Raw genomic sequence first — 13250 nt, forward strand, 5'->3', positions numbered from 1 at the left:
GGCTAATAGGAACAACCGTTTTTACCAGGAAACCAGTTTGATAAAAGACAAAACGTGCAACAAGGAAATAGAGCAATTAGTGAGCAGCCAAGCAGATCACATTTTATTCCAGTTTATCTCCTCCTTTCTTTTCTCTCCGTCACTCGCCAGTGTGAGTAAACACTGATCATGAAAAGATTTTCTCAGCAGCTCTCTTTTGTTGTCACAGCCACCTTTTGTGGAGAAACGCACAGCCCTTCTGACTGCTGCTGAAGCTTGACCCACTTTATTCTGTCCAAGGTCCCCTGCGACTGGAGAAGGGGGACTATAGCTGTAAGCTGGTGGGTTTGGCGCGGGCTAATCCCTGGAAGTCCATTATGCTGGCCAATTCAACGAAGACTCAATCGGCGGAAGAGCATTAGCCTGTCTGCTAACCTGCCTCCCCTGTACATAGAAAAAAAAAATGCCACACACACACACACGTACGCACACACACACACACACACTCTCTCACATGCACCAGTGTGAAGTGAAGCAGGGGCTTGCCACACCGTATTAATCTCACAGTTCGTGTCTGTGTGTGAGTGTGTGGCCAGCTGGCAGCAGGAGCCAACCAAGGCAGTTTGTTTTGCAGCCCTGGATGAGCAAACTGTTTATTGACATTTTCTGTGGTTAACAGAGAAAAGTCACAGGGCAGGATGTGTGTGTGTGTGAGCATGTGTGTGTGTGTGTGCTTCACAAAAATGCTCATTCAGCAGTTAAAAAGGGATCATTGCAGGGCTCAGCTCCCACTACTCTCTCCTCCTCCCTCCATCCTTTTGACTCCCCTGTCCCTCCATCTCTTTATTTCATGCTCCACACTTTCTCTGCCTCCATCTTTCTTTTGTCAAAACCACGGCAGCCTTCATTGTTTTTCATGCACCTTCTCCCCGTGTTAATTGCTATGCACCCAGTGTTTCGAGGTGGTATATTCCCCTGTGCTGCCGCTTCATATGTCCTCTGTCTTAGAATGTCACACACCCCTCATTTGTCATTCTTTTCAGAGCTCAGAGGATGAGCACGAAAGGAGAGCTTAAGGTGAAACTGCAGAAACACACTCATGCGGAGAAAGGGCCCTGATTCTCACATGGGTTTATTATACACAAATGAGCACACAATAATACACAGGGAAAAATATAAGACCGATAAAGTCAAAGACATACATTTACACGTGCGCACACACACACACACACACACACACACACAACGCCTCTGCCTTGGCTAGTCATCTCTATCTAATTAGGAGGCAATAATCCGCGAGAGAAGAGTCATCAAATTCAGCCAAAAACAAACACTCTCAACAAGCAGAGACGCATGTGTGCACTTCACCCGCACGCACATGCATATCCATACTCGCACACGCACAAGTGAAGTTTACTTAGGAAGTAAACATTACTGGAGAAGGAGAGAATGCGTTTTTGTTTTGCCTTTGTTTCTGCAGATTTGTTTCAACAAAGCCATTAAACATTCATTGCTTCAGCAGTGACTTGAGGTGGCTTCCCTGGCAGCAGATAGCTAGCCACTTTAAAAGAGGCTCGGGCTAAAAATGGCTTAGTGTTCCCCATGTATAATGAATGGCCAGAGACAGCGCTAACGCTAGCTCTTTCCAGGAGCGATCTGCTACGCTCTGTTTGGCCGTCTCAGCTCCCCCCAGCGTTCTGAGGGAGCGTTCCCAGACAGGTGCTCCGAGCCAGACAGTATTCCCATATAAACATTCAGGGACCAATTCCCTGCCAATCCTCGGCAACAACGTTCCGTTCCCATTCACCTGTCATGCTTCACTAGGAACGCAAGTCATGTCTGTCCACCTGTTAGCTTAGGTAATGGTGGACTACTTTAGAGGAACATACACAAACACAAATACACAAACAGCATGCAGCTTCCTGAGGATTAACTCGCTGTGGTCAGTTTCTGCCTGGCTTGGTAAGGCTCATTTCCTGCCCAGCATCCACTCTCTACAGGACCACGCCGAACACACACATTGAGACAGGCATGCGCTTTCACGGCACACGCATAAGCAGTTGTTGGTTCTAGGTGTGTTATTTTGCTCACAGCCGTTTCTGTGCCTTCTGAAATGCCAGTGTATGTTTATGCAGTGCCAGACTGCCACTCTAAACTCATTTAGGTCGATTTTAATGGATGCCCAAAGCCAAGGACTCTCTCTGCACCTATTAGATCAGCAGTCCTGGCTGGGAAACATGGTAATTTGCAATTTCATCTCAATGTTGTTCTCTCTTCATCCAAATATCTCTCTTTCACCCTCTAAGCTCTCATCAGTTTACCTTCCCAACCCCCCCCCACCCCCGTCTCTTTGACTTCCATGCATCTTGTTCTCTATCTCCCTCTCGGTCGCTCTTTCCATCTATTTTTGCTGGTGTGCTTTGGTTGCTCTCTTTTACATACAAGATGTCTCATTAACGAGCTTCAAAAGTCAAAGTTTGACTTTCTCTATCTCTGCTCCCATTTGCCTCTTTGTGCCTTCTTTTTTCTGCCTCGCTGTAATTTTTTTTCTTCCCTATCTTCGTCTCTTGCTCGCTGTCTGTGCGTACATACTCGGCAGAGACTGAAAAGAGCCCCAGAACATAAAGTGTGGGTGTACGTGAACAAGAATGAGAGGAAGAGAGAGTGTGCCTGCAAGCCTCACTCTCCCTCTTTGCCAGTGTCTGCCATTAGGGTGTCAGTGGCAGAGTGAATTTATTTGCTGTGCGGTTACTGGGCTAATGATTGATGTTGCCCCAGCAAACAGTAAACCAATTAGAAAGCTGATGTAACGTCATTTTAAAAGCCTCCTAATCACGTTGCTCTTGAACCTGGGACCCGGGCCTTCCCTAATGAAGATTTATACTGGATCAAAGGAGAGCCTAACGCCATTAACAATAGATTGTATTCCACCAAAAATCACATTAGGACTTCTCTGCCCACCCCTCTGCCTCCCATCAGGCCTCTGCTAAATATATCTGCTGATTACAAGTGCAGATGCACAGAGGAATGGAGAAACGGGGGACGAGCGGGAAAGGCACATGCAGAGGGACACGAGGGCCGAGAGTTGGCCCACAGTTGTTGAGGACAAATGCATATACTAATGAACAAACTCATCACTGCAGATGTCTGCGTGTGTGTTCATGTGTGTGGGAGAGAAAAATAGTTGTGAGGTGCTGATACAAGCACATTGGGCCCGTAACAGCCAGCAAGAGAGAGCCTGATGAAAGAAAAAGCTTAGAACCGGGGAAAGTAACTAGTTTGTCTTCACAACAGTGATCCTTTTTTGCTGGCACTTAAAATTCATCATCCCAGTACCTTTCACTTTCTGGTGGATTATTAATGTCATACGGAAAAATAAGTACAAGCACACCAACTCACTGGCAACTGATCCACGCTCCGCCGAATGTAGATGTTGCGTTCACTTGCATCATTGTTTTTTGGTAATAGCTTAGAAAGGTGGGCGGGTGACATTTAAAATGTAATCCATTAACAAATCAACTATTGTCTGCTCAAAATTGTCATGTGAGCCACAAAGGAATTGAAGTTTATAAGCAGAGACTGCAGTCTTTCATTAGTTCAGGATCATCTGTATTCTAAAGCATGGGATTTTTCTTATTACAAATTCAACAATTATAGCAGAGCTATTTTAAATATATTAAATGCCAGACAGCCTTCAGGGTTATCCGTTGATATATAATGTAATCAATAAAAAGCATCTTGTAAGAACATTTTAAACTTACTAATAAGTGGTTATTGTCATAAGTAAGCAGCTTATTTCCTCTTAGTAAGATCATACCACTCACCATGACCTGAATTAAACCTCACCATTGTGGACCGATCTGTACAGTTTCTCATCTCTTTCTATTTCTTAAAGAATAACAGAAAACAATCTTTTTGGTTTGATTTCCAGCCCTGAAAACAAATGCTGACTTCAGAGGTATGCGGAAAAGCTTAAACGGAATGGTTAGACCAGAACATGATGTGACTTTAAATTAAAGTGAAGAATCACTTGGCATTTTACTGAACAAAGACTAAATCAGATCAGGAAATGGACACATGACGAGGTAATGCAGTGACCCAGGAGATGGATGAGATATCAGTGCGAACACAAAATACATGAACGCTTAAAGGGATGGTTGAATGGAATGCCGTCTTACCGGTGGAGGAGGGCTGGGCTCGGAGCAAGTATGAGTCCTCTGGGTGGGGCTCCAGGTGAGAGTGGGTGGAGTTTTTCTCCAGCAGGGGCACCTGACATTCCCTGATGGATGGAGACGGACCGGGGGAAGGGTGATGGGGGGCTGACGAGGAGGATGGAAGGGACGGAGGGAGCAGGGTGGATGAGGAGATTGGAGGGAGTGGGCGACCTGGAAGATGGAGGGACAAACAGAAAGGAGAGAGAAAGACAGAGGGGATGTTAGACAAAACAGATGACTGACAGTGATACAGGGGCCTGTTCAAAGAGGCGGGGTTAATGAAATAGGTGGATATCTTAGATGAGTAAAAGCCAGAATCCCTTTTAGGGTCAGTTTACCCAAATTATAGAAAATGAGATTTTCTGCCAGAAACGTTGGTATCTGTCTAAATTTGACTATGATAATCTCAGTAAGAGTGACTGAAGATGGATGATTTCCATTTGAACTTTTTTTTGTCAAATACACAATTTCCTTCAAAACCCAAGTGTTCTGAGTAGGAATTAGTACATAAGTCACTGTGCACAGACATTTTCATTGTGATTCTTGAGCAAACCTTTCTGCATGCAGGTTGTACTCAACAAAGTTTTTCAATAAAACCGGTAAGTGACCTTGCTTTTTTAAAATACCCCTTTACAAAATTAATATAAAGCAGCCTTACGCACACAAAAGGTTGCTGAGGAAATCCAAATGCAATTACAAATAACAAAAAGATTTTGAATCTTTCCTTGCACACATTGCTGGAGTTCTCATAATTTTACTGAAGTATATTTTCAATTAAGTGATACATAGACATGCGTATCATAAAATCTTTCTCTTTTTATGAATTTAACAAAGCAGAATACTTTTAAACTAACATAAAATATATAAAAGACAAAAAGCACACAATGGCCACAATTGAAATAAATACAAAATTCTAAAAGTACCCATCGATACTCCTAACCACAATCTGAGCGAAAATGCATGGTATCGCTTCTGAATTTAACCGTTCTTTTGTAAGTAAAAGAATCGGCTGCTTCTTCTTTCAAATGTCATGTGGTCCCACCGTAACACAAATGGTGGGAGAGGATTTTCGCGAGGACCTACATCCATTGTTCGATCGTCCTCTACATGGATAAGACAAAAGAAAGTTAACAGCCAAGTCTTTAAATAGTAGGAGCCATGGGATGCGTGGACACAATCAGGCTGTCCCGTACACCAGAGAGAGAAGAGAGGGATGGAGAGAATTCGCACTACTCTCCGAAGGTTTGGAATCAAGGACAAAGACAAATCTAATAAATTCTATTTAGAGACGGCTCAAAATATAGAATAATTATGACTGCCATATTTGCAGCTCAATCAATCAACAAAACGATAAGAATGAGGCCACTGAGTCCAGTCAATCCACCAAAGGACTCAGGTTATTATAACAACTAATTAGACAGTCGATCAAATACGTTTTAACACTTATTGTCTCCTGATTCTACATTCAAAATGATAGCCGTAAGGCACCTGCAATATTTTCTTTTTGTACAGATTTAAAAATTAACCTTTTTATTGTACAAAGCGATGCCTTATTATAAAGTTTTACAAACGCCCCTCCATGCTATCATTTGCATTCGCTGGTGAAAACTTCCAAACTTGCCCAGATGCACATCTTTTCAGTCTCGGTTTTTTGTTCTTACCATAGAAAATAAAACTGTCAAGAATAGAGGAAACAGCATACATGCAGGAAGACCTTGAAGAAAGACAAATATTTGTTGATCCCTCCCCACCTCCATCTTTTTTTTTCTTTCGCTGACACTTCTTCACATTACAAAAGTGGTGTGATTTTAATGTGACAGTATTCACCATGCCATCGCCGACTATTGACAGAAGTCAAATTCTGCAAACCCGGTAATAGATGGGGGTCGTCTTTAGGTGACTGTGCAATACTGCTCGCACCAGAGAGACAGCACATGGGCCAGGGAGGGGGAAATCAATGGAGGCCTTATTTAAAACACAAAGCAGTTGCGCGCAGCTGTTCTCTAACTTGCCCATTTATACCGCATCGAAGTGAAACACATAAATCATGAAGAACACATGCTTGACTCCAGGGATCCTCACTGCCTTGTGGAGATGGATTTGATAGAAAAAGAAGCAGACTGATGCCTCTGTCCTTCTGTCCAGCCTGCTCCACCTTAGAGCTTTGCATCAAGGAAACCAGAGCTAGGATCGATCCACGGCCCCACGCTAACTGCACCCCAGAGAGACGCCAGGCTTGTCTTCTGTTTAGGTATGTGCGTTTGTGCCTCGGTGTGTGTATACGGTCAATCTCATCAGAGCAAACAGAGAAAAATGGATAAACAGTGGCAAAGCAAACACTGTGGCTGACAGGGAGGAAAAGGGGACAGAACGGAAGGGACAGTAGGAGACGGATTGAGAGGCGGAAGAGACATTAAGGTCAGAGGGGTAACTAGGGGAATGGAGAATATGTGAGAGAGAAATAGAGGGGGAAAATGAATGGAAAGGGAAATACAAAAAAGAGGACAGCCCAGAAACCATGAGCTGAAAGACTTATTGCCAATAAAGAAATAGAGATGATAGCAATAGAGAAGGGTATAATACGCCTGAAAGAGTGAAGAGAAAAAGGAGGGAATAAGCTATGGACAAAAATGCAAAAAATGTAAAAAAGAAAAAAAAAGGATCAATCACTCCTCGAATGATGCTGGGAATGGATCAAGCTATTTGCATATTTCACATGACCTGTAATGAGGCTATTGGTGACAGTGGCAATGAAAAATGTGTGTGTTTAAGACTGTTTTACTGCAGTTGTGCGGTTTTATCACAACATTGTGAGCGTGTGCCCGTACACATAAGGTTATGTGTATGCCAGTGTAGTTATTAATATTTTAAATTACTTTAATTACAAAAAAGGAAAAATTGCACGAGTTGGCCAAAAGCAATTAGGGGAACTTTAATCTCCTTAGCAATTATGCTGTGGGGCATCCTTAACGCAGTCATTTCTGCCCGCTACATTTCTAGAAAGGTCAGTGGAAATTGCTTTGTGTTATTAGAACAAAGACTTGGCATAGAGCTCACGTGGTTCTCTTGACAATTTCTTCGTTGCCATCCTTCAGCCGCCTCCCTGGCCATCTGTATACAGCTCAGAGTCCTCCTCTCTGTGTGCGTCTCTCACACTTTGAATCTGTCGTTCTCTTGCAAGTGTTGATTAGTGCGAAAAAGAAGTGTATCATGGGGGGAAATGTAGGCATCCATAGCCTGTAGCACTATTGAAAGCATGAGATTCCCTTGTTGATTTGACTACAAAGTATCATTAATTTTTTTGTGCAAGAACTAGGCTTTGACATGCTTCTTTCTATGTGGCAAACAAGTGTATAAGCTTTGCCTGTTGTTTTTGCTTTTGTGCGCCTCTACTGAATCCTCTCACTGTGAGTTTGTATTATACATCGTTTCTCCTTGAAGCCAATCCTCGCTGAGAAGAAATACGTCTGCTTGTTGACTGCTCAATGGCTTTCCTCCTCGCTTCTCAGTCCCTCCTTCCCTCGCTCCCGCCTCAATCTGCCCATCCGTCCACCCATCTGGCAGAGGTGAGGTGCTCTAGGCCGAGGAGAGGAGAGTGGAGTGGAGCGAGGGATGGAGCGACAGCTGGAGCCCAGTCAGACAAGGAGAGACAAATTACCCCTCTAACGAGAGCCATTCATCATCTCTTCATCTCTACCTTCTTTCGTCCTGCTCTTCTTCCACACCTCTACATGAAAAACAACACACCTGGATAGTAGTTCTGGAAAAAGAAATCAGGCCTACCACACAAGGTTACTCGTTGTTGCTTTCATTTAGTTGCAACTCATGCGGACTGCGCTGCTTCTACCGAGATGACAACAAAAAAATGAAAAAGAGAGGGGACAACAAGATAAAGACGATGCGGAATGATTGAATGAGGAGTGAAGAGGGAGGAAAGAGAGGCGACACACCCTTGCTGGCACACGGAGAGACTCATTACCGTGGCTGCTGTCATCACAGATGTTGGACTGAGGGGGAGCTGTCTGTCAGTGTGTGTTATCTAACTATACACACATTTATGTGTAAGTGTGTGTATGTGTGATAGTGCCTGACAGTGATCTGAGGGCTATTTAGACAGCTGCTGACACAATGAGCCCTTTTCTCTATTTATCTATACAGTGCAGTCTGTCTCCGCCATCTCATCTCTCTTCCTGTTTCCCCCTCCCTCCCTTTTGCTCAAGGCTTCGTCTCCCTTTTCCTTTTTTTCCACTGATTTTCAATACTTCATATTTAGTTTAACTGCGCATCTTGCACACCTGTTGTTGCCGAGATGTGCGAGCAACAAATGGATGCTGCCGCTCATCCAAGAATGTTCTGAGCTCATTTGCGTTGTGCCGCAAATGCGCTCTCTCACAGCCTTCCTCGTATTTTTTTCCCTCCTGTAATCAGCTCAGTTGCAGAAAATGAGTGATAGAATGAGTAGAGAACGGGAAGGGAGAGATGAGTTGATGATTCAACAGATGTATTTTAATTAATAAAATTGGGCTTCTATAGCCTAAAGAGATGATTGTATCACTGTTTTTTCTTTGATGTGTAACAGTGTGTCTGGGTTCTTCTCTGGCCTTGAGCTCTCCTCAGCTTGTGCCTAGTTCCTCTCTTTCATCTTCCCTGCATCAATTCATTGCTGCACAACTATGGGTCCCTTTTCCCATACACACAGATCCTCCATACACACAAACAGCCTTAAGCTGAGGCTCAATATGCCTTCCTTTCAGTAGAGAGAAAGGTGCTATCCACACTGACATCACACTACTCTGCTTCCAGGTTTTTTGAAAATTCTTTGAGAATTGAAACCGAGGCACATCATTTGAAGTACTTACTTTTTTCCCTGAAAAGTTATTGCTTTTTTCCCCCTTTTTTTTTTTTTTTGAAAATTGAGACATCTAGTAAAGTGAATTATCCCTAAAATTCCTGTTAAGTTCTGTTTGTCTGTCCAATGCATTCAAACGCTTTATATTCTGGTGCACTGTAAAAGCTTTTATCAATGCACCATCTCATTACTTTTATATTTTAACATCTTATCTAGTTGTTATCAGTTTTGTCATCTTACAAATTGTCACAAATTAAAACATTTGAGCAATTGAAGTAATAATATTAACTTGGTGAAGTATGCATGGCCATCAATACATTTAAGCCATCAAAAATCAGTTTTAGCCAGCTCCTTACGCTAGATTTCAAACTAATTCTCATCTACTCTAAGTTGCAACAGTTACAGAAATGACAGTTACCTTAATGGACAAAAGAAAATCAAACATAAAAGAAAATCCACCAGTGGGAATGGTAGGTTGTCTCTGTTGTGGATGTAAACATTGCCATTATTTTTGGTCTAGTTGATTATTTTATTACTTATTGATTTAGGAAAACATCATGCATTGGTTGAGCTTAAAACTACAAGCTGAACCAAGTATGCCTGAGGATGAGTGAACTGAAGGCCCACTGCTGTAAAGAAAATCAGTGCAATGCAATATGAGACAATAGCATCCGGATGAAATACAAAACACTACAAAAATACATTTTGTCCTGATAAATTTGCTCTTGTAATCATTTAAATGAAGATTTCTAATTGTAAATAAAGTAGGATTAATTGTATAGCCTTACGAAAGAGAAACAACTGAGAATCATGCCAAGATTGCAACATGTTGGAAGCTTGTCGCTTCCGTCCTTAACTTCTGTGACTCTTGTTGTCTCAGCTATAAACTCCATCTGCTTTTGTTTAAGCAGCTCTTCAAGAATATTCAGTCAGTGTTGAGTTTAAAAAGACGAGAGCAAAAGACATGTTCACCGGCCTTCTCTCTCCGGTTTCCTAACCCTGTTGTCTGGTGCACTTGTGACAGTAAACATGTTTCACAAAACAGAAAACAGAGGCACACAAATCTACTGGTAATGGGAAGAGAGTCAGTAGCACGTCATAGTGTATGTCCCAACATTTTTAGACTGCATATGTGCACTAATTTTGAAGTGAAATGGTGAGATCCCAAACAGGTTTTTCTTCCCGAATCAGTTACAACTCTAATGGTGACTCTAATGTCGTTTAAAGTAAAAAATTAATGTTTTAAATTTCATTTTTTGTTCCACAATGTGGAACCTGAAAATATTTGTATAATTTATGTCTAAATCTGATTAAAACCCCCATAAATGAGCAGTCATTTGACTTAAGATGACTTCTCAAGCTGGCAAACATGAAGACAGTTCAACAAGATGTGCATAGAAAAAGTGGTGTTAAACATGATTAATTGGAAAAGGGAAAATTAAAGCACATACAGAGTGGAGTGATGAAAATATTAATGGTGCAAAATCTCTTTAGATATTTACCTTAAACCATCTTTCAGTCACAAATCAAAGTCCACCTCAAATGACAGGTTTAGAAGTCATTTAGAAGTAATAAACTAAGATAATTAGTGACCTCTAAACAATATTCTTTTGCCTTGAAATGAAGAGAAGTGCACAGCAATAACGAGGCTATAAATACCAATTAGATGATAAATTTAATAAATCTAAATCTGAAAACTTTGAATGAGCTATGAACACATACAGTCCATGTACATGGGCAGATTTTATAGATAAAAAGACACAGAAGACATAGAATGGATGGAAGAGGTTCAAGAAAATAAGATGTAGTGTTGATCCATTCTAAAATAGGTGTAGGTCAAAGTCAATGCTCATAATGACTACCATTTTCCCATAAAAGGTTAGCCTCATTTCACACAATAGGGTGGAAAATGAACCTGAAGAAACTCACAGACATACATGAAATCTTTTTTTTGTTGAAAAAACACCAATGCCCCGGTGAATTACCCCAACATATACTCTGAATTTACTGAATTTAGCAAATGGAAACACTCGAATCTCAGCCAAATATCACCATATCATCGAAACCATCTGAACTTTGTCACAATGTTGCCGTATATTAGGCCTATTCAACTGATTCGGACGGGGTGACGATGCAGCTATGTGGTGTTGCAACTCCTCCTTGACATTTATCAAGAGAAATAATGCGTTACAAGGGGCTGGAATGAATTCCAGGGGAACATTTCTCAGTAATTCCAACATAAAGGTTAGAATGTGGATGTCCTTTCTCACTCCTGTGCCCACTGAAGAGGCTGTTTTTGCTTTGGAGAAGCGTAGAGATGAGGACACGCCTAACCTGACACAAAGCAATACACTCAACCTTTACACCTAGATGCAAGAATGCAGTCCAAGATCCATCTGCATCTGCTAATTGAAAGATGCCTTCCTAATGCTTAGGTGTGCACGTATGTGTGTGTGCGTGCGTGTGTGTGTGTGTTTGCAATCTAGTTATAGCATTGGGATGCTACGGCACACTCGTGCTGTCCACTGTCAGAGATGTCCACGGTGTGACTTGGGGCAACCATGGAGGCTGCATTACCATATAAATTACATCTATGTTGTTGCTGCCGCTGTGGATTGATGGCATTGTTATGGATTCTACGCGTTGGACCCTCATTGAAAACAATCAAAATAAATAGCCTCCTCCTCCCACATAAATAAAAAACCCACGGAGGGACGCACGAAAAAAAGCACACTTGGCTAATAGCACCCACAAACACACTGGCACACATGTACACACACATTCAGTGCGTGTGATAACACACAAATCTGAACTCAACTCAAGGTGCAGAGGGATATGTACCTATCCTCTCAACCTTCCATTACCTCTGAACAGCTCTATAATGGCTGAAAGGAGTAGATCTGCAGAGGGGGAAATATCTGTTTAGAAAGGTCTTTGTATGATTGTGTGTGTGTGTGTGAGAGTAACTCGCAAAACCTGTACACATCAGGTTTCTGCTGCAGCTTTGTTAAATAAGCAGCCCAATGCAGACTAATGAATCAATCTGATAGCTGGAGAGCACGGTGAAATAAAAATGAGCAGCAAACTAATAACATGTGGAGTTTTGTATATCATACATACATAATAAGATACAAAAAAAATAATGGAATAACAAGAACTGTGAACATTTCAAAGGAAATAAATGCTCAAGCTTTAAAATGCTGACCAATTATGACAAAATAGTGTGACTATAGCTATGACTAAAAAAGCATCTGTCGACATTAAACACAAGTGTTTCTCGTACTTTGTAATTGTTTTTATACACATGCAAGCGTGCTTCCATATTTTCTCATTTGTGAGAAGAGTCAAGGGTGACATACGGACAAACTATATGAGGATCGGAAACAGGACCTGGACTTGGCACATAATGATGTGCAACAAAAGAAATCTGCAATCAGCTTGGTTTAGACCTTGAAATTAATCTTGGTTGTTAGTGTTTGTTATTTTGCCCGGTGAATGCTTTTAAAGGCTGCAAAACAAAACATCTGAGGGACGAAAAACCTAAGAGCCTCTCCACAAATCTGCCATGCTGGTGAATCATTTGCAGAAAAGGTTAAGAGAAATGAGAAAGAGTGTGTTTTCTGAATACCATATGGTGGACACGTTATTCATTAGGAGAGAAGGATTTTTCCCAGCACAAATTGAATTCCATGTGTACACCTGCAAAAATTAGTTAATGTTGATTTAATTTAACAACCAGCCTTTATTATGGTTTTAATTAAAGTGAACCAAAAGATTAAGGTGAGGCTGTGACATATTCTAATGAGGATAAGGTAAAGATTAGACGGAAAACATTTTTTTGGCTTCAGGCAGTTTTGATAACACCTAAGTCTCAGTCATCGAAGTTTTAATTAGATGTTTACTCCAACTCAAGACAAATTTTACGCCTGGTTATATTTTTGTCTTCATTTAGCTTTTGTTGTGTAGATAAAATGTCTTTTAAGGAAGATGGAACCCATGCAGAAACTAAGCAATCGTCCAACATTTGAAATTAGAGTTATCGCAAATCCATTGAATACAGAACTGCTCATGACAAACACACGGGCCCGCACACCATTGAAGCACACCTTTAATCACATACTATGAAACGCACAATTTCATATTCAAACATCATGCATACTTAGACAAATAACTACTCTATTGAACATTGCGGGTGCCTCGGAGCCACA

General features: G+C 41.4%; 1 protein-coding gene across 3 annotated transcripts in view; it reads right to left on the bottom strand.

Moving 5' to 3' along the window:
* The window catches only part of tenm2a (teneurin transmembrane protein 2a), a 254018-nt gene that overhangs the window by 59530 nt on the left and 181238 nt on the right, over positions 1-13250 (bottom strand). For 2 of the 3 annotated variants that reach the window (XM_075481020.1, XM_075481021.1), the window contains one exon: positions 4158-4364. The exons of the other annotated variant lie outside the window; for it this stretch is intronic. In XM_075481020.1, the coding sequence (XP_075337135.1) occupies positions 4158-4364 (207 nt within the window). The remainder of the gene's footprint in view (positions 1-4157; positions 4365-13250) is intronic. 3 annotated transcript variants of the gene reach the window in all.

This window comes from Odontesthes bonariensis, chromosome 13 (genome assembly GCF_027942865.1).
Source record: "Odontesthes bonariensis isolate fOdoBon6 chromosome 13, fOdoBon6.hap1, whole genome shotgun sequence".
Lineage (NCBI taxonomy): Eukaryota > Metazoa > Chordata > Actinopteri > Atheriniformes > Atherinopsidae > Odontesthes > Odontesthes bonariensis.